Source organism: Prunus dulcis, chromosome 6 (assembly GCF_902201215.1).
Source record: "Prunus dulcis chromosome 6, ALMONDv2, whole genome shotgun sequence".
Taxonomy (NCBI): domain Eukaryota; kingdom Viridiplantae; phylum Streptophyta; class Magnoliopsida; order Rosales; family Rosaceae; genus Prunus; species Prunus dulcis.
Genome location: NC_047655.1, coordinates 623,641 through 644,314, shown reverse-complemented (window position 1 = coordinate 644,314; position 20,674 = coordinate 623,641). Strand labels below are relative to the sequence as shown.

Here is a 20,674-nt window from a genome sequence, read left to right as displayed (position 1 = left end):
AAAAATAAAAACCTTAAAATAAAGCTAGTTAAATAAAAATAAAAGAAAAATCGGTAAGGACATTCTTGACAAACATGTTCTCCTTTTCTTGCTTTCCTTTTTGAAGTCCATTTGCCCTGCTGCTTTCGGAAATTCTCAGAGTCTTGCAAATCCTGCACCAGAGAAGCAATGGAAAACGGAATCTTAAAGAGTTTCAAGTCTTGGTCTTAGGGCCAAATAAGAATTAAAATAAGAAAGAATTATTTCTTCAAGGATATACATATAAAACAATGACAAAATTGATCCATATATATATATATATACATATACCTTGTCGCTTAGAGAGGGTGTGATTTTAGTCAGTGCTTGCTCAAAGTGAGTTTGTTTGATTATGCATGGAGATGAACCCCAACTCGCAAGTGACGTTAGTTTCTCTTCAACAGCAGCCATAGCAGCTTCATGCATCTTGCATCAGTAGATTGATGAACAGATATGTCAGAAAATCCCAATCACAAAACTAAATCCTTCCAATTCTTCTCCATAATCAATTGCTATATAATAAAAAGCATAACATATGTATTCAAGTATAGCCCAAACAGTGCAGCAAGATCAGCTCTAGTAAATTTTTCACAAGCGGTTCTTTGTCCAATCTCACTTAGATTAACACTGGAATCCATAGGCTTGTTGCTTGCAAGAGCTTTTAAGATGAAGCCACGCTCATCTTTATTGGGCAGGGGGACATACATATGCTTACCAAATCTTCCGGGTCGTAAAACGGCAGGGTCCATTAGATCCAGTCTGCCAAACACGTCAATTTGTAGGAAATGTATAATCATAATCATCATTAAAACTGAAGAAGAATGAACAATGAGGTTTACCGATTAGTGGCACCAATTAGAATTACACCCTTCCGCTTCTCTCCACTGTCCAACTCTACAAGTAACTGCAATTGTAAGCAGTACTCAGTTGATTTTATACATGGATGAATAACATATGAGTGAGTGTGTGCATTGTAGATGGATGAACTTCGAACCGGTCAAAGCCTGCCTTTTTCCAGATTGGTTTACCTGGTTGGTTCAATAGAATCTCAACACTCTCTACTCCTTGTTCCCCTCGGTCACCTGCCAATAATTCACAGAGAGAAACTTGAAAAGAGATGATTTTGTAGGGCACTTCGTCGACAAAAATATCTACCATGTCCAACAGGTTAATGTATTGAGAACGGATGCAGCATAATCATGATATTATTATTAATATTTGCAAAACAAATTATGGAAATCTATAAAGGGGATAGCAGCAGGAAGAACAACTGTGGAGAAGACAGAACCACAAACCTCATCAAAGAAAAGTATGCATGGTGTGAACGCCCTTGCACGACTAAACAATGTCCGAACTGCCTTCTCACTTTCTCCCCAATTTTTATTCAGAAGTTCGGGGCCCTAACCATTTACCAAAGGCCATGCGAAATCAAACAGATTTTGTCAAATATGCAAAAACATACGTTGATTGAAATATTTATTTTCCACTGGACAAAACAACATAACACAAACCTTAACGTATTAACTATCGATATTTTCGCCGAAATATCGGCGAAATAATCGCTTTTTTGGACGGACGAGATATTTTTCGTTCAATACCCTGCTTTAAATGGTCAATATATCGCGATATTATCGATAATATCGCGATATGAACTTTCAAAAATTAAACATGTAAACTCACTCACCCTCTGCGCACGCTGGGGCTTGAACCCAGCCCCCTTCCGAAAATTGCAGCCTCTTAACCACCACACTGGTCATCAGTTTGTGATTATAATTTATGTAATCTAATATATATAATACACTACTTGCGAGCTGGTTTTCAAGTTTCAACTTTTCAACTACTCACCACGTTTCAACTTACTCATTCACCCCACCATTCAACCTCATAGGAACTCTATGTGGTACTAAGTCATTTATGTATCTTACCATGCAATGTATAAAATGTAAAATATTGTAGTAAATCATTATATATAAATGATTGTGGGGTGTTTAATCTTCTTTCATTAATTACTACATATTTTCTACACTCACAGTGTTTGTCAGCTCGCTATATAATCAACTTAAATTAGTTAAATCCATCATGCAATGCATTTCCTTCCAATTTTTTGTGATAAACTAATAGATAATTGACTAAATAAGCATCCTCCAAAGTTTCAATAAAAATTTCCAAGTTTTTCTTACAATTTTCGTGGTTTTTATTCAATTTTTATCGATATCGATAATATCCCGATATTTTCATCGAAATTTTCGTATTTTTGAACTATCGATATTTCCGATATCACCGATATTTTATGTAATAACCAAAAACAAAATATCTAAAAAGAAAGAAAATATCTAAAAAGTATGGAAACAATTTTGCCCTTGCATTATTTTAATGAGAGAAAATTTGACTTTTTAACCGAGAAAGAATTTGGGAATTCCGCTTGTGCCCTTGCGTAGAGCATGGCGAAAGGAGTCCGTAGACACGGAGTGGGCCCGAATCGGAGTTGTAACGAAAGAGTTATGGTCAAAAGAGTCTCAGTGGTATAACCGTAAATATTTCGAAGTTGGATCTATAAAAACCCAGCAGCTCTCTCTTCTCGCGCAGAAAACGGCCGCCGCCTTCCAGAGCTCGCTGGCGCCTCCTCCGAGCACCCCTGGCCACGGAACCGGTGGCGTTGGAACCGCCATCGAGTCCCCTACCTTTTCCGACCGACCTCCACCCTTGGGCCGCTCGGAACTGATCGGAAAACCATGTTTTCCGACGGATGTTCGTCCGAATCCACCGGAACTTCCAGCTCAATTTTCTCCTTCAATTCTCCATCAAATCGATCGAGTAAGGTATGGTTTCTCAGCTATTTTTCACGTTCTAGCTGATGGATATATGGGTTTCGATCGATTTTAGCTCTAAAGCGATCAATTTTCGACTTGAATTCTGGCCAAAACTTCGGCCGCCAAAAACTACTGTTTCTGGTCACTTTTTGGGGTATGTCCAAGAACAAAAGTGACTCCAAATGGGGTGTTTTACCTAGAGTAGGAGTTTGGAGTCTTGGTTCCGAGATTTTTCGGCCACCCGAAATCGCTTAAGACACCCAAATCTGCCCGCGCGTGCTGGGGCGCGTGGGCGAGGGTGGTGAAGTAATTCTGTGCAGTTTTGTGACCCTCGTGTCGTCACGAGCGCGTAGGATTTCGCGTATCTCGATTCGGAGTCCGTTTGAGCCCCGAACAGATTTTCCATATCGCGCGATCCGTGGGTGCAGTATCGTCAAATCTTCGGATCGCGCTTAATTTCAGATATGTCGGTCTACACGATTCAGGATCGTGTAGGATTCGACGGATTGCGAATCGGAGTCCCGGATACTCCGGAATCGCGAACCCTGGAGCTAGGGTTTGGATTTTAAGCGATAACGCGATTTTGGCTAATCCGACCGTCCGTTTCGGACCAAATTCGCGAACATGGTTCCTTCTCTATGAGGAACCTTTAGAGAAGCCTAGATTGGCCATCGGAGGCCGTGGACCCGCCGGGGTCCCGGGTCGGCCGATCGGACAGCTTATCGCCTAATTAAGCGTCGGGTCTTCCAAAACTGATCTAAGAGTCTAAAAAGTTAATGTGGGCTCAGGAGTAACTTGGATTTGAATGCACGTATTTCTAGGAGCCGGGGGCAGGGTGTTTAATTTAATTCTTTTTATTCAGCAAATTATTGATTTATTATTTATGGATAATCAGGCACCAGAGGTCCGGTCGACCCGCAGCCGGGACCTTCGAAGGGTCAAATTAGCTCGGACCATCTGTGAGTGGACTTTCTTTCATGAATTATTTTATATAAATGAGTTATATAGAAGATTTCTATAAATAAGATTTCATAAGTGATTTTATATTGATTTTATATAAATGAGTTTTTATAAATGAGTTTATTTGAATAAATTTCTTTATTTGATCTTGAGTAAGCTTTATTATGTTTCCGAGCATGATTAGTACAGAAATAGTTCCATAGTTTTGTGCTGCTTACTTACACATGCTAAAGAGTTATAGAAAACAGAGTTTGAGGCTTATGGCAGATGAAATAGCAGCACAATTTGAGATTTCAGTTATTAATCAGATTTTTCTAAAGGAATTTATTTTAAAACCACCTCGTACCCATTTTCTTTGGTGATTACCCAGAGTTGGACCGATGTCTACGGACATCCAGTCCGATTTCAGTTTATGTCAGTGCACTTGACTTTGCCTCACGAGTTTCGGGGACGCTCGGACCGTGAGTGCCAGGATTTGCGGCTCGGCAGACTTGGTGTCCCGAGACCTGCCAGGATTGCGGCTCGGCTGACTCTGTGTCCCCGAGACCTGCCAGGATTGCGGATCAGGCTGACTACGGTCCCCTGCATCCTGCCAGAGCGACTCGAGCTGATTTGGTGTCATCGAGGAATCTGCCGGCGGGACAGGCTGATCATAGTCCCCTGATTTCGCCAGTTTGCGGCTCGGGTAGACTGCGTGGCGCCCGAGACCTGCCAGGGGAATTGACGGATATGACAGGGGTACAAATAGGTGGTATTTTCAAAGGATTTTGGGTTTTATCTTATTTAATTATGACTTTCAATTATTCTATATCAGCTTCTCTGATTTTTCAGGTATTGATACCTTTATATATATTTGTTCAGTTATGCAAGGTTTGAGCACAGAGCTTTTATACAAGTTTGATTTCAGTGTTTTATACAAGCTTTGATTTCAATGCTTTTGTGCGAAACTTTTCGAGCTTGAATATGATTTATATATAGAATGCCTTGAGTTTAGTATGCTTTAAATGGAGAGTACGTATTCAGTTTTATTTAACTATTTTTACAATGGGGGTTATTATGGTTATAAAGTTGTTTCTAAGAACCTTATTTTTGTCCACTCACATTTTTCAATCTGTTTTTCGCTCCCAGGCCGTAGAAGTGCACGGGATCCACCACCGGGCCATTCAAAGTTTCCGCGTCACCACGTAAAGTAGAGTTTTGTAGAAAACCCTTGAAAACCTGAAAAATTTAGAAAAATGCTCTGATATCTAGTTAAAACTGAGAAACTAGAGTTAAGATTGGTTATTTGAGATATTCTGGCAGTTGGTGTGAATTTATTGATTGTTTAACAGGTGAAAAATTTTGGGATTGGTCAAAATACAGGGGAGACTCTGCCGAATTTTCGGCAGAAGTCTAAGGGAAATTTTAAAGAGAATTTGTTACGAGAAGGGTAAAAGGGTCTTTTTGTGCCCGACATTCGCCAGGTGTCGGACACGCACAGGACTTGGCTCGAACTCCAAAGCGGAAATTGGGTCGGGTCCTGTCATTTTAGACCTTAATGTGAATGAAGTGAACTCCTGCCTCATTAGCAGTAGCCTTCGCTATCAATGCTTTACCGCACCCTGGAGGCCCATAGAGCAGAAAACCTGTCTCTAGCTTCATTCCAAATTCCTGAATTACGAACCATTCCAAGGCACAAATCAGCTTTCTTCCACACACACACACACACACATACACACGCATAGGGGAGATATAGAGAGAGGCAGAGTAAGAGATTTGAGAAAAACATAAAAAGTAAAGTGCAGATCTCAGGATACTTAATACGATTGACTATATGAAGATTAAGTTCGTGCCTCAAAGCATCCACACCAATATCTGCCCATTTGACATCAGGAATTGCAGAGAATCATTGTCTTTATAACGAAGGCGGATCCTCTTGAACTGCTTTCTGCAGAAGAATGCCGCATAATAGCGCTCATCATCTTGACAGATTTTATAAACAAGGCTGTTTTGCCAATTTGCTCATGAACTTTAGAGTCGCTATCAATATTTGGCCAATTGAAATAGTTCAACTCCCAAATTTTCAAAAAAATTAGTTTAGGGACAAATTGACAGTGACCCTAAAGTTCAGAGAACAAATTGACAGATTCCTTTATAAACAAAGGAGACTAACTGCACTATATACATGCACATACAATGACATTGATAAACTACGGAAATAACTCAAATATTAGGATACTTACGGAGGAGTGAGTAAAAACATGCATATGCAAGTGAAAACAAGCATTTTGAAAGGGAGCAAAAGTAAGAAAATAACTAATTCCAAATAACCTGAAAATCAGCCGTGAGCTTTTCTTTTTCTTTTTCCAAAGAAGCATCTATGTCATGGTCATTTCATTTCTACATAAAGGCTTCATGAAGGATGCCATAGGATTATGAAAAAGTAGGGGTGAGGACGAATGGATCGATCTTGTCCCTGAACTGCAGACCGCACCGTTGAAGAAACACAGTGTGGTTCGGTTCACTGTTGGCCTTAAACCAGCGGAGACACCGAACTGACCCCATCCACGTTTGGCCAGAGAGAGAGAAAGAGAAAGAGGAAGTCTCATAACAGATGCAAGTTAAGTCAAGAGAAAGAGGCAGAATTCAAGCTACACACTCTAAACAAAATCCCAGAATTCGAAACAACTGTCTATCGAATCCCAGCAATACAGTCTGCCTTCCACTTTGGTTTTGATTTTGTTCTTAGAAAGTCCGAGTCTGAGACCTCCCCTCCTCTTCGTCTCTCCCCCCACTCTGTTCAAGCTCACTCTGTTTCCTAACCGCCAATTAAATTTAAGAATTGATTCCGTTATATAGTTTAGGGTTATAGCCAAAGTCAGTTCTTTTATATATTCTTAATCAGGGATTTGAGTCGGTTAATGATTGGTTAAGGACTTGTAATTAATCTTGGATTGTTTTTGTTTTGTTTTCTTTTTCGCCAAGTTAGTATGGGGAGAGGGTTTTTATACGTGGTTGCGTAAGTTTAGTTTTAGAATAATTTTCAACCTATTTTCTAAAGAGTGCTGCTAAACGAACTCTAAAATTAATTGAGTACACCATATTATCTAAGTACACCATAATATTTAAATCTAAATATAAAATTAACTAAGTTTACCCTATTTAACTACCAAAAATACCCACATTACATCCTAATACACCATTTTAAAAACTTGAAACAGCTTTGTTTGTATACACACACACACACACACACACACACACACACACTCAAATATGCTTTTTGTATGCATTGGTGCAGAATGATCGAGTCCTGAAGATGAGGAAACTGGAAAAAAACTTGTTCTGAAGGCTATTGAAGAATCGGACATAATAGATGATGAAGCCAAACTCAGTGATACAATGATCTGCTTGATCACAAGGTTTGCCTATCCAATTTTTATTTAGTACTTTCAATTAAATGGTATCTATTGATCTTGGCTCCACCTTTACATTATTATTTTTAATCATATTACTTGTTTGGTGCCAGATCAATTCAAGCGCCAGATTTAAAGTTGAGAACAAGTATAAGCATGTTCATTTGGTGGCCAAGGATTGAAATGCAGTGTGAAGTGGAGTAACTGGGAATCACACTGTAGTGTCGCCTTTAAATTTGCAGCGTTGTTGGCCTTGGTTGGCTGGAACCTCATTCAAATTCAGAATCAAATGCAAATGGTTGACTGGAACCTTTTTTTGTATGCGGAGTAACGAGTCTAGGACTCATAGTTTTTCTTCTGTTTGAAAAGTTTTCAGAAGAAATATCATCATGGTCATTAATTATGCAATTCTATATGAATCAGACAAACATTGTGATAGGTGTCTCATAGTACAAGATCCATTCTTAACTTACCCATCGCTGGACACATCTGTTAATCCAACTTGGCTTTATGGTTGGTCCCTCCCTAATCATTCATTTTATTATTATTATTATTATTATTGTTAACAAACAAACCTAAAAAAGAAGTTCAATGTGGTTGAATATGGTGAGTAGGGTGTACTTCTTATTTTTTTAGAATATGGTGTACTTATTAAAATTACATTTGTTTCACAATTCAATATATCCTTTTTGGTCATTTTATATTAGAGTAAATTAGTAATTCAATAAATAGTTTGGTACTAGGGTGTACTCAGTTAATTTTAGAGTTCGTTTAGCAGCACTCTTTCTAAATTAAGAAGGGAAGAGAGTTTTTAAATGCTTGTCATACAAAATAAGGAAAACAAAAAAATAAAAGACAAGAGAGAGGAGAAAAACAAATAATTAATTGTGAATAAATTGCTGGACCTACAATTACTTTACAGCAAAAGTTTATATGTGGGGCGGCGTCAATTATAGTTCCTTCGATGTCATCTCCAAGGGTGCAATTTTCACATTGACAAACCAACAACTATATTATTTTAGCAAAATTCAACAGATACAATAATCTAAAGGACAAGAAAAATTCAGATTTTTCTATATATACCCACCTTTTTGTTCATAAAATCACAATTCTTCTTCACTCACAATTCTTCTTTACTCTCAAATATTGGTTTTTATTTATTTATTGTGCTTTCCTATCTTTTGTGATCAACAAAATGAGTAGAATCATATCTTCTCCGAATTTAAATATTTTTAGGTCTATTTGTTTGAAAAAAAATAAAATAAACCTAACACACACAAAATTAATTTTATAAAGTTAACACAAAAACAAATTAAGACAATAAAATCAAATATACATATTTAGATTTACATCTTCCTCATTGGAGCAAAAATCACATTTACAACCCCCGGAGGTGTAAAGGGAATGTAAAAGTGGCTGTACACCCCCTCTCCCCACTAAGAAGCCAATTGTGGATGCTCTAAAGAAGCCAAAAGGGACGCTCAAGTCTCTTGGCGACCCTCACGACCAGTTCCTAAACGAAACATAATAAGATCATCTACAATTGGCTCCTTAAACCACCTCCTTAGACAAATTTTAGGGAGGAATTAGAAAAATACAACTCCAACCATGCTCCCAATCTCCTAAAATAGGGAGACCTCTAGGAGTTCCTAAATCTGAGGAGAGAGAAAAGACTCCTAGTGGCTCCCTATAATTTAATACTACTTTATTTAATGAGTATTTCAAACCTTAAATTAATGCTAACTATTTTTTATATTATTTTTTAATAGAGATGGACCAATTAAAAAATAGTTATAGCATTTTTGACTCCCTAAACTTGAGAGCATGCTTAGAGTTTAAATTTTATAGAGAGCTCCTAAAATAACTTTTATATATTTTAAGCTCAAATTTAACTAAAAAATAGAGAGCATGATTATGGATGAAAAGGACCCATAATAAATAGAGATATTTAGTTCTATACCCATTCTTAGCACTAAAACTATAAATAAACCATACACAATTTAATTTCTATAAACAAACCCAAAAAAAAACCCAAAAAATAATAGCGGACCGTATTGAATTTAATTTTCATTATTAAATTACTTTGATGCCCTATTGAGTGTTTTGGGCTTTTTTTAATGAGGTTTTGGGGTTGAGTTTGTTTTAAGAAATCAATGGTAGTTTTGTATTTAAAAGAAATTATAAGCCTTTTAGTTATGTTGTAAATGAGTTTTAGGTGTGTTTCTAAAGTCCATTTTATATAGTTTTTTTTTTAAAATAAAATAATTTGGGCTCCTGTATTGAGTATAATAGTGAATCTCCCTAATAAATAATCTAGAGCTGCGCAGTCACCAAAAACAAAAGAATGAAGAAAAAGAGACAATATTCTGGAATCTGGTGCTGAGCATTTACCTAATCCCTAAACCCAAAAGAAAAAAAAAACAGAAACAAGAAAGAAAATAGAGAGACGAGTGCCGGACCTGCCGGTGCGGACAAAGTGTCAAAGAATCTATAAGACGTAATTGAAGCCAAGCCAAGCCGAGTCTACAAGATCCATTGCCCACATGATTATTGGCCAATGGAAACATGAGGATAGATATCATATGTGTTCCAGATGCTCATCAGCATTGACTAAAAGCAAGAATGAAACAAACTACATGGCGTCATTGGTTTGCGTGTACTTTAGCCCCCAAGAACCAAACAAAATAGAGGGAGACTAGCCCCCAAGAACCAAACAAAAAGAACCAAAGGGACGTATTATCCCCAAGCATACAATATCCCCCAGCTATATAAAGTCCTTCCCTCTCTGTACCTACAATATCCCACAGCCATTGCAGAAAAATGAGAAATACTTCCACTGATTCTTCTTCTTCTTATTATCAGTCTCTAAAGGTATTCCTCCAGAAAATAATACTCATTATTAGCCACAGTTTTGATCATCACCATGATGATGTTTTTGATGACCCAGAAAGTACTTCAGCTGCCCCCGAAGCCGAACCACAACCATCTGTACCAGCACCAGCAGCTAGGCCTAAGCCAACTAAGTACCAAAACTTAGATTGGGCAAAGATTATTGTGGCGTATTGCTTGTCAACAGCCGTTGCCATGGCTCTCACACCCGTCCAACTTCACTCCAACCAGCTCCCTTTAACCTTTCGATTTCTCGGACTCGCGGTCCTGTTTTCCTTTGCTTGCATCATGGTAAGCAAATTTATTCACAACAACAACTGTCCAAGAATAACAATTGAGCTCTTCCATTCTTTTGGGGTCTTTTTTGGAATCACGGCCTTCTTCATTTGCATTACAATCCCATTTCCTCTCTGGTTCAAATGTACTGCCTCTGTCATCTATGTGGTCTCAGGCCTTGTAATCATGTTTTGTAACTACTTTCTATAATTAATTATAGGTATTATTGTCTTTATTATTACCAGCTAGCCTCTATGCTAATTGGGATTTAAAAAAAAAAAAATTTATTTTTACTTTTCTTTTTTGAATTAAGAAAGATAAAATGGGTATTTGTGTCCCATTATCTGATTTTGTTTGTAATTTTAATTTTTTAATATAAAAAAGTATAAATTTACCATATTGTCCTCACTTAATTAATAATTTGAATTCTTAATATAACCACGAAATTTGTAGGAAGATTCTCTATTATATTCAATGTAGGGGCCCAAATTATAAAATAACCTTATATAAAATGGACTTTAAAAACACACCCAAAGTCTATTTACAACATAACAAAAAAACTTTTAACTTCTTATAAATTACAAAACTGCCATCGATTTCTTAAAACAAGTCTAACCCCAAAACCTCATAAAAAAACCCCAAACATTCAATGGGGCATTAAAATAATTTAATAATTAAAATTAAATTCAATAGGGCCAACTGTCATTTTTTGAATTTTTTTGTAGTTTATTTAAAAAAATTAAATGATGTAGGATTTATCTATGTCATTAATGCTAAGAATAAATATATAACTAATATCTCAAAATTTTATAATATTTTGAATAGTTAACCATTCTATGATTGTTGCTTAAATATATAGATTCATAGCCAGCAAGAAAATAACCCAACAAAAAGGAAAATTGCACTAGTGCAGCAGCTCTGCTTGATTTTGGAATCAGCAGGCCCCATTTTAGCCCAGTTCAATTGTCAAAATGCTACTTGCCAAAAGCAAAAGGTTACTCTCCCAGAGAAGGGTCCAATTTTTAAGAGTTGAATGACACACATGGGAAGAAGAGGGAAGGAAGAGCAGTGCTCTCTAACTCTAAGTCAAGGGCGCTGATGATAAATTAAGGATAATTGACCCAAAAAAGGAAAATTTCACTTTTTCTTTTGACACTGTGATATATGATAACTATAGATTTTGACACTTTATGCCTTCTTTTTATCTTTGATAATTTAGAGTCCCAATCAAATCACACAATTTCTCTAATTAATTGCTATGCTCTATGGACAGCTTCCATGCCACACACACTGGTAGCTTATGTTTCATCTTTTTGGTGCTATGAACACCTCTCCATATTTCTGCTATTACTATTCTCTATGGACAATATAACATCTTGGTTTCCTTTTTGAAGCCCTCTCCAAATACCCTTTCCCCTGCTTCCCGAAATAAGAGTCGGTAGTCTTAGGGCCAAATAAGAATTAAAATAATGTCGGTGAGTCCTCACTTAGAATTTTGTTTCCTTACTATGTTAAGATTTTGGATATATTTATGTGTTAGTGAACACGGAGAAAGTCAAGAACTAGAATAATTCCAATACTCGTGCATTAGTAAGTACACGAGAAGCATGAATTGGAATTCCAATACTGATAAGTAACATGCCATTAATTCATAATTAAAATATTGAATTAGTAGTAAAAGATGTATTACTTATAGTTGTGAATATATCCTTACTTTTTTTCTTTCCTGAAAGCAAATAGAGAATTACAACGATGATCATTTGGGATCTGATTTTTGGGATCCCTACATTCCGAATATCAAAATTGACTTTACAAGAACATCCATAACAACATTTGCTTCCGGAAAACATGCTGGAATTGGACCTATACTTGTGTACACAAGAACCTAATATCGTTAAGCCAAACATGATTTTATTCAGGATTGACCAATATAATTAAAAAGAAGTCGACCCAAACATGATCCATGAACGGGGTATTAACTATTAACCATTCACTCAAATTTTCAATCAATCTTGAAGTATGAACCCAAAAAAACACAGAAAGAAAACATGCAATCATGCATCCGGTTCAAGACTGTAAAAACTTGATCGTGAAAAGTGAAAAAAGAAGGCGAAGATGTTACCAGATGCTTAGAGACGTCACCAAGCAGGATCTTGAAAAGCGATTCTTTCTTTACTGAACGCTTCATAAGTTTCCTTGCCATTTGAACCAAGTCTTCAGTCTTCAACGAAACCTCTTCAAAGATCAAAGCTTTTTAGGAGTGGATTTTCTGTGTAGCTAGCTTTTGTGGGTAAATTTTATCCGGTCTGCCAAACACACAACAACATGTAGGAAAATTCAGAGATGCAGAAATGCATAATCATCATCATCATCATCATCATGGTCATGAAAACTGAAGAAGAATATGGACAAGGAGTTTTACCTATTAGCGGCACCAGTGACAATTACACCCTTCCACTGGTCTCCACCGACTAACTCTACAAGTAACTGCAATTTTAAGCAGTAGTCAGTTGATTTTCTTCATAGATGAACAATAGATGAGTGATTGTGTGCGCGAATGTTTATAGAATGGATGAACTTGAACGGTCGAAAACCTGCGTTTTCAGATTATTTTACCTGGTTCAATATATAGCAGCTCAACACTCTGCCCTCCTTCTTGTCCTCGCTTTGTTGTCAAAGCATCCACCTGCATGCCAAGAATTCACAGAGAAGACCTTTAAACGAGATATATATGATTTGTAGGACACTTTTTCCACAAAACAACTCGCCATGCCCAACAACAGACAGCTTTATGTATTAAGAAAGGGTGCAGATCCAATGATGGAAATCTATAAGGGGGATAGCAGGAAGAACAACTGTGGAGAAGATAGAACCACAAACCTCATCAAAGAAAAGTATGCATGGTGTGCACGCCCTTGCACGGCTGAACAATGTTCGAACTGCCTTCTCACTTTCTCCCCACTTTTTATTCAGAAGTTCAGGGCCCTAACCAATTACCAAAGGCCATGCGAAATCAAACAGATTTTGTCAAATTATTTAAGAACATACGTTGATTGAAATGTTTATTTTCCAGGGGACAAAACAAAAATAACACAAACCTTAATGTGAATGAAGTTAGCTCCTACCTCATTAGCAACAGCCTTGGCGATCAATGTTTTACCGCACCCTAGAGGACCATAGAGCAGAAAACCTGTCTCTAGCTTGATGTAGAGCAGATGACAGATTTTATCGCGGTTGAGCTAGAAAAAGGACGTAGCGGGAATTTGCAGATTTGTTGTCCGAGCTCCGATTAGGACGCAAAGTACCATTTCGGAAAGGGAACGACGCCACGAGTCAAACTCACTACTTTGCTTTGATGTACGTTGGATTTTGGTATTCTGATGTCGTTTGGCCTTCCAAAACTGCATTCAAAGTTTCGTAGTTAATTCTCCGAATAAATTCTGTTTTTCAGTTTTAATGTAATAACTCCTCTAGCAGTTCAAGGGTTGAGAGTTGTGTATTTAGACAGGTTTGTCTGACGTTTCTGATTATCTCAGATTTTAATAAAATTATCCCAAGAGAATTCCTCTTAATTTCTGGTGGAATCCAGATTTATTGTTACCCAAGGTTTCGCTTGAAACCTTTGTTGCTTGTGCTGCGTCATAGCTTCATTTCAAATTCCTGAAAACACAAACCATTCCAAGGCACAAATCAGCTTTCTTCCACAAACACACACACAGACACACATAGGGGAAAAACATAAAAAGTAAAGTGCAGATACTGGTTACCTCATAGATCTCAGGATACTTAATACGATTGACTATATGAAGATCAAGTTCGTGCCTCAAAGCATCATCACCAACATCTGCCCATTTCACATCAGGAATTGCAGAGAATCCTTGTCTTTTTAACGAAGGCGGATCCTCTTGAACTGCTTTCTGCAGAAGAATGCAACATAATAACACTCATCATCTTGACAGATTTTATAAACAAGGCTGTTTTGCCAATTTGCTCATGAACTTTAGAGTCGCTATCAATATTTGGTCAATTGAAATAGTTCAAGTCCCAAATTTTCCAAAAAGACTAACTGCACTATATACATACACATACAATGACATTGACAAACTACGGACATAACTCAAATATTAGGATACTTAACGCAGGAGTGAGTAAAAACATGCATATGCAAGTGAAAACATGGATTTTGAAAGGGAGCAAAAGTAAGAAAATAACTAATTCCAAATAACCTGAAAATCAGCCGTGAGCTTTTCTTTTTCTTTTTCCAAAGAAGCATCTATGTCATGGTCATTTTCATATCTAGATAAAGGCTTCATGAAGGATGCCAAACGATTATGAAAAAATAGGGGTGAGGACGAATGGATCGATCTTGTCCCTGAACTGCAGACCGCACCATTGAAGAAACACGGTGTGGTTCGGTTCACTGTTGGCCTTAAACCCGCGGAGAAACCGAACTGACCCCATCCGCGTTGGGCCAGAGAAAGAGAAAGAGAAAGAGGAAGTCTCATAACAGATGCAAGTCAAGTCAAGAGAAAGAGGCAGAATTCAAGCTATACACTCTAAACAAAATCCCAGAATTGGAAACAACTGTCTATCGAATCCCAGCAATACAGTCTGTCTTCCACTTTGGTTTTGATTTTGATTTTGTTTTGAGAAAGTCCGAGTCTGAGACCTCCCATCCTCTTCGTCTCTCCCCCTTGCTCTGTTCAAGCTCACACTCTGTTTCCTAACCGCCAATTAAATTTAAGAACTGATTCCTTTATATAGTTTTAGGTTTATAGCCAAAGTCAGTGCTTTCATATGTATTCATTCAAGAAGTATAACGTGGCTATACGCTTTAAATAAAAAAAATATATTTAAAGCGTATAGCCGAACGGCTATACTTCTTAAATAATTAACGAGTATAGCCGGCCGGCTATACTTCCTGAATACACAATAATATTCAAAGGGTCTAGCCGCGCGGCTATACTTCCGGAATGAAAATTAATATTTCACGAGTCTAGCCGCACGGCTATACCTCTGAAATAGATAATAATATTTATATCGTATAGCCGAACCGTATTTAATGGAAAATATATTTAAAGAGTATAGCCGAGCGGCTATACTAGTTAAATAAAAAATTAATATTCAATCAGTATAGCCGCACGGCTATACGGTGTGAACAAATAATAATATTTAAAGAGTATAGCCGCTCGGCTATACATTTTAATAATATTTTATATATTTCCTTCTCTTTCCACCGCCGCCTCCAGAGCTGATCAGCTCCGAATAATCGAGCTCTCCTCTGTCAGACTGTCACTGCTCAACAGCCCCAATTCCTTTGGTAACTACTAATTGCAATCAATATAATTCCATTAGCAAATGCCATGACTTTGAGCTTAGAGCCTCTAGACCCTTGATTAATTGTATACTTGCACACCAGCACCAAGGAAAGAGATGGCCTTATTTTTGAACAAACTAGCTTCTCTGGTGCCCGGTGCCCATGCTGTCGACGTTGACCTCCCTCTTGAGATTTTGCTCAAGGATGAGCACAAGCTTGAACAGGTTGCTTTGGGTAGAGAGTTCCATATAAGTCTGGGAAGAACAGTACCAATCCGAGTGCACCAGATTGACTCCCTGGTCACAATGCTTCGCCAGAAGCTTTAGATTCAGAGGCGGTATGGTTACTTACATTATATTGCGTGCATGAATTTTAGTTTTTTCATTGAACATAATGCTGATTTGCCGTAAACCATTTCCCATTTTTTGGTTTCTAACACATTTTGTTATTGTAAAACAGGTATTGGATTGATATTAGCAAGTGGGAGGATTTTGTTATCCATACTTTATATTCTAGTTATTTTATATTCTTGTGTACGCCTTAATATGACTTTAAATTTTCCCTTATATCACTTATAGTTGTTAATATATTTATGTGTTAGTAAATATGGGGAAAGTCAAGAATTAGAATCATTCCAATTCATGCGTTAGTAAACACCGGAGAAGCATGAATTGGAATCATGTCAAAACTGATAAATAAACACGCCATAATTCATAATTAAAATTTTGAATTAGTAATAAAAGATGTATTACTCTCAGTTGTAAATATATCAATTTTTTTTTTCTTTCCTAAAAGCAAAAAGAGAATTACAACGATGATCGTTAGGATCCCTACATTCCGAATATAAAAATTGACTTTACAAGAACATCCATAACCATATTTGCTTCCCGGAAAACATGCTGGAATTGTTGGACCTATACTTGTGTACCCAAGAACTTAATATCATTAAGCAGAGAAAATAAGCACCAAGGAGGTCTTTTGCCATTTTGAAGTAGCCGAAGAAGTATCTCTGAATGGAATATATAAATGAAGTAAAAGATGCATTAAATCATGATTTTCGGATTTACAATATATATTTCAAAAAGCAAAATGGGTAATAAACATGAGATTTTAAAACTAGTGGGTCTAGAACAACAAAAGAAAAGACATGATTTAAATCTAACAAAAGGCAAACTTTTTGGCCTTGAATCCATTAGCCCTGTTTTCGCCAAATATCTGATAGTCTTGCAAATCCTGCACCGGAGAAGCAACGGAAAATGTAAACTTACAAAGTTGGTAGCTTAAGGGCCAAAGAAGAACTAAAAAAGAAACACAAGGCGAAGGGGAATCACACAGTGACAAAATTGATTCATATATACCTCGTCTGTTAGAGATGGTGTGATTTTAGCCAGTGCTTTCTCAAAGTGAGTTTCTTTGATTGTGCAGGGAGATGAATCCGAACTCGCGATTGATGTCACTTTCTCTTCAACAGCAGCCATGGTAGCTTCATGCATCTAGCATGAACAGATTGATGAATTCATATGTTAGTTCTCCTTTCAGTTACTATAGAATGAAAGGGTTAACAAAAATAGCCATACCAGTGCAGCAAGATCAGCTCCAGTAAAATTTTCGCATGCGTTTCTCTGTCCAATCTCGCTCAGATCTACACGGGAATCTATAGGCTTGTTCCTTGCAAGAGCTTTTAAGATGAAACCACGCTCATCTTTACTGGGCAGGGGAACATAAATATGCTTACCAAATCTTCCGGGTCGCAAAACAGCAGGGTCCATTACATCCGGTCTGCCAAACACACAACAACATGTAGGAAAATTCAGAGATGCAGAAATGCATAATCATCATCATCGTGGTCATGAAAACTGAAGAAGAATATGGACAAGGAGCTTTACCTATTAGTGGCACCAATGACAATTACACCCTTCCGCTGGTCTCCACCGTCCAACTCTACAAGTAACTGCAGTTTTAAGCAGTAGTCAGTTGATTTTCTCCATAGATGAACAATAGATGAGTGATTGTGTGCGCGAATGTATACAGAATGGATGAACTTGAACGGTTGAAAACCTGTGTTTTCAGATTATTTTACCTGGTTCAATAGCAGCTCAACATTCTGCCCTCCTTCTTGTCCTCGCTTTGTTGTCAAAGCATCCACCTGCATGCCCAGAATTCACAGAGAAAACCTTTAAAAGAGATATATATGATTTGTAGGACACTTTTTCCACGAAACAACTCGCCATGCCCAACGACAGACAGCTTTATGTATTAAGAAAGGGTGCAGATCTAATGACGGAAATCTATAAGGTGGATAGCAGGAAGAACAACTGTGGAGAAGATAGAACCACAAACCTCATCAAAGAAAAGTATGCATGGTGTGCATGCCCTTGCACGGCTGAACAATGTTCGAACTGCCTTCTCACTTTCTCCAACCCATTTATTTAGAAGTTCAGGGCCCTAACCAGTTAACAGAGGCGGTGAGAAACGAAATGGGTTCTCTCAAATTATGCAAAAACATACGTTGAAATGTTTACGTTCCAGGGACCAAAATAAAAATAACACACACCTTAACTTGAATGAAGTTGGCTCCTGCCTCATTTGCAACAGCCTTGGCTATCAGTGTTTTACCGCATCCTGGAGGCCCATAGAGCAGAAAACCCGTCTCTAGATTCATTCCGAATTCCTGAAAGCACAAACACAGAGACAGGAGGAGATAAGAGAGGCAGAGTGAGAGATGAAAAACAAAACACTAAAAAAATAAAAAAATAAAGTGCAGATAGATACTGATTACCTTATAGATGTCAGGATACTTCATACGATTAACTATATGAAGGTTAAATTCGTGCCTTAAAGTATCTAGACCGCCAACATCTTCCCATTTCACATTAGGGACTGCAGAGAATCCTTCTCTTCTTAAGGAAGGCTGAACCTCTTGAATTGCTTTCTGCAGAATACCACATAATTAACACTCATTACCTTTACAAACATTTTAACCTTTTTTTGTGTGGAAAATTTGGGGCTTGAGATAATTAAATTAGTTCAGAAAACAAATTGGCAAATTCATCTATAAGCAGCATACTAAAAGCAACATGCATAAATAAATTTCAGATAACCTCAAAATCAGCCACCGTGATGGCGAGCTTTTCTTTTTCTTTCTCCACCCAATCTTCATTGTAATTCGCCTCGTTCATAGAAGCAATTGACATATTAGGATACCTCTCTGCTAGTATCCTTTTCCTGGCAATATCACAAGCTCTGTCAGCCACAGCTCTCAAATCAGCTCCAACATACCCTGCCGTAGACCGCGCTATTTTAACAAGATCAAGAGGACCTTCAAGGCCTAAATTGCTCGTAACCACCTTAAGAATCTCAACCCTGTCACTTTCATCCGGAACGTTGAAAGAAATCTCAAGATCAAATCGCCCGGGCCTCCTCAGAGCGGGGTCAAGAGCATCAGGTCTATTGGTAGCTGCTATTACAAGAACATTGTGCGATCTCTGTTCGTCCATGCAAGTCAGCAGTTGTGCCAATGCCGTTACATAACTTGAGTCCTCTCTTTTTGAAGCAATAGAATCAATTTCGTCGATGAACACAATTGAAGGCGACGTTTCATACGCTTCGGAAAAAAGCCTTCGTATATTCCTTTCAGATTCACCTAGTGCGTGCGAAACATAAACGAGGTAATGAAGAGTGCATCATAAAGACTATTTTGAACAATTGCATTAAGCATTGAGGAGGCTTGTAAGTTGTATGCATGCAAATTTTAATGGATACAAAGATTAAAAGATGAATGCGTTCGTACGTACCATAGTAACTATTGATGAAGCTTGGGGCAGAAACGTTATGAAAGGAAAAGCCGGTTTCATTGGCAATGGCGTGAGCCAGTTGGGTCTTCCCACAGCCTGGTGGTCCATGCAAGAGAATTCCAGATATGGGGTTGCCTCCGAGCGACTTTGCCAGCTTCGGAAACCGAAGCCTGCAAATCACGTCTTCCAGCTGCTCTAGCACCTTCTTCATTCCACCTAGGTCCTTAAATCTCGGGCCTTTCACATCCCTTTTGGCCTCGTTACACTTGGCCTCTTTGGAATCAGAGTCAGAGTCTCTGTCGGAGTCGAAGTCAGAGTCAGAGTCAGAGTCGGAGGGAGAGGCAGGGTCGGAGGGAGAGTCAGGGTCGGAGGGAGAGGGAGAGGTAGAGGCAGAGACAGAGACAGAGATAGAGACAGAGGCGGAGGCGGAGGCAGGGGCGGAGGCAGAATCAGAATAATCTCTGTTATGGTTAGCGAAAGGCTTTATCAAGGACTCCGAACGAATACGAAAAAGTTGTGGTGAGCACGACGCAGAATGGATGGATTTCATCCCTGAACTGCAGATTGCACCGTTCAAGAAATACGGTTTGGTTTGGTTCAGTGTTGGCCTCAAACCAGCGGAGAAACCAAACCAAACCCATCCGGGTTTGGCAAGAGAAAGAGAAGGAGAGAGTGTCATGACAGATGCAAGTCCAGACAATTACACTTTAAATATCAAAATCCCAGAATTTGAAACAACTTACAATCAAATCCCAGCAATCGGTAACTTGCTCTGTTCAAGCTCATACTCTGTTTTCGAACCACCATTTAAATGTCAGGAGGCCCCTTATATAGTCTAGAGTTATAGCCAAAGTCGGTGCTTTCCGTGAGTCCTTAGTTAGTTAGAATTTTGATTCCTTATTTCATTAGGATTTTGATTATTTACTAATTATTATTTAATTCTATTGGAGGTTATTTGGTACGGCGGATTATTATGGACGGGATTAAATTCTAGGATTGTCTTGAATTAACTCAGATTTGCTTAAGCTGGATTAAGTACTGACATATGTTTGGTGCTGCGTCGGACTAAGAAGCTTAATTATAAAAATAGTGAATACTTATATTTGGTACTGTGTCGAACTAAAAAATAATTATTTAAATATTTAAATTAATTAAAAACTAAACAGAAATAAATAATTATACAACCCAACCCGTGTGAATTGAAAAAGAGTTGGGTTG

The 20,674-nt window shown here is 37.8% G+C and overlaps 1 protein-coding gene across 1 annotated transcript; it reads right to left on the bottom strand.

The window, feature by feature from the left end:
- Positions 1-16,820: 16,820 nt before the first annotated feature.
- Positions 16,821-20,135, bottom strand: LOC117632975 (cell division control protein 48 homolog C-like). The gene is made up of 10 exons (XM_034366627.1): positions 19,457-20,135; positions 18,764-19,305; positions 18,442-18,594; positions 18,217-18,333; positions 18,003-18,107; positions 17,743-17,808; positions 17,549-17,613; positions 17,240-17,441; positions 17,021-17,155; positions 16,821-16,895 (listed from the first exon to the last, which is right to left on the bottom strand). The coding sequence occupies exons 1-10, from the start codon at positions 20,133-20,135 to the stop codon at positions 16,821-16,823; spliced, it is 2,139 nt and encodes a 712-aa protein (XP_034222518.1).
- Between the last annotated feature and the right edge of the window lie 539 nt (positions 20,136-20,674).

Excerpts from the sequence above, each read along its gene's own strand:
- LOC117632975 (XM_034366627.1), bottom strand. The coding sequence starts at position 20,135 with ATGACACTCTCTCCTTCTCTTTCTCTTGCCAAACCCGGATGGGTTTGG. Across the intron at positions 17,442-17,548 it reads GTCATTGGTGCCACTAATAG|ACCGGATGTAATGGACCCTG; the intron begins GTAAAGCTCCTT and ends TGTGTTTGGCAG. Across the intron at positions 17,156-17,239 it reads GAGCTGATCTTGCTGCACTG|ATGCATGAAGCTACCATGGC; the intron begins GTATGGCTATTT and ends TGTTCATGCTAG.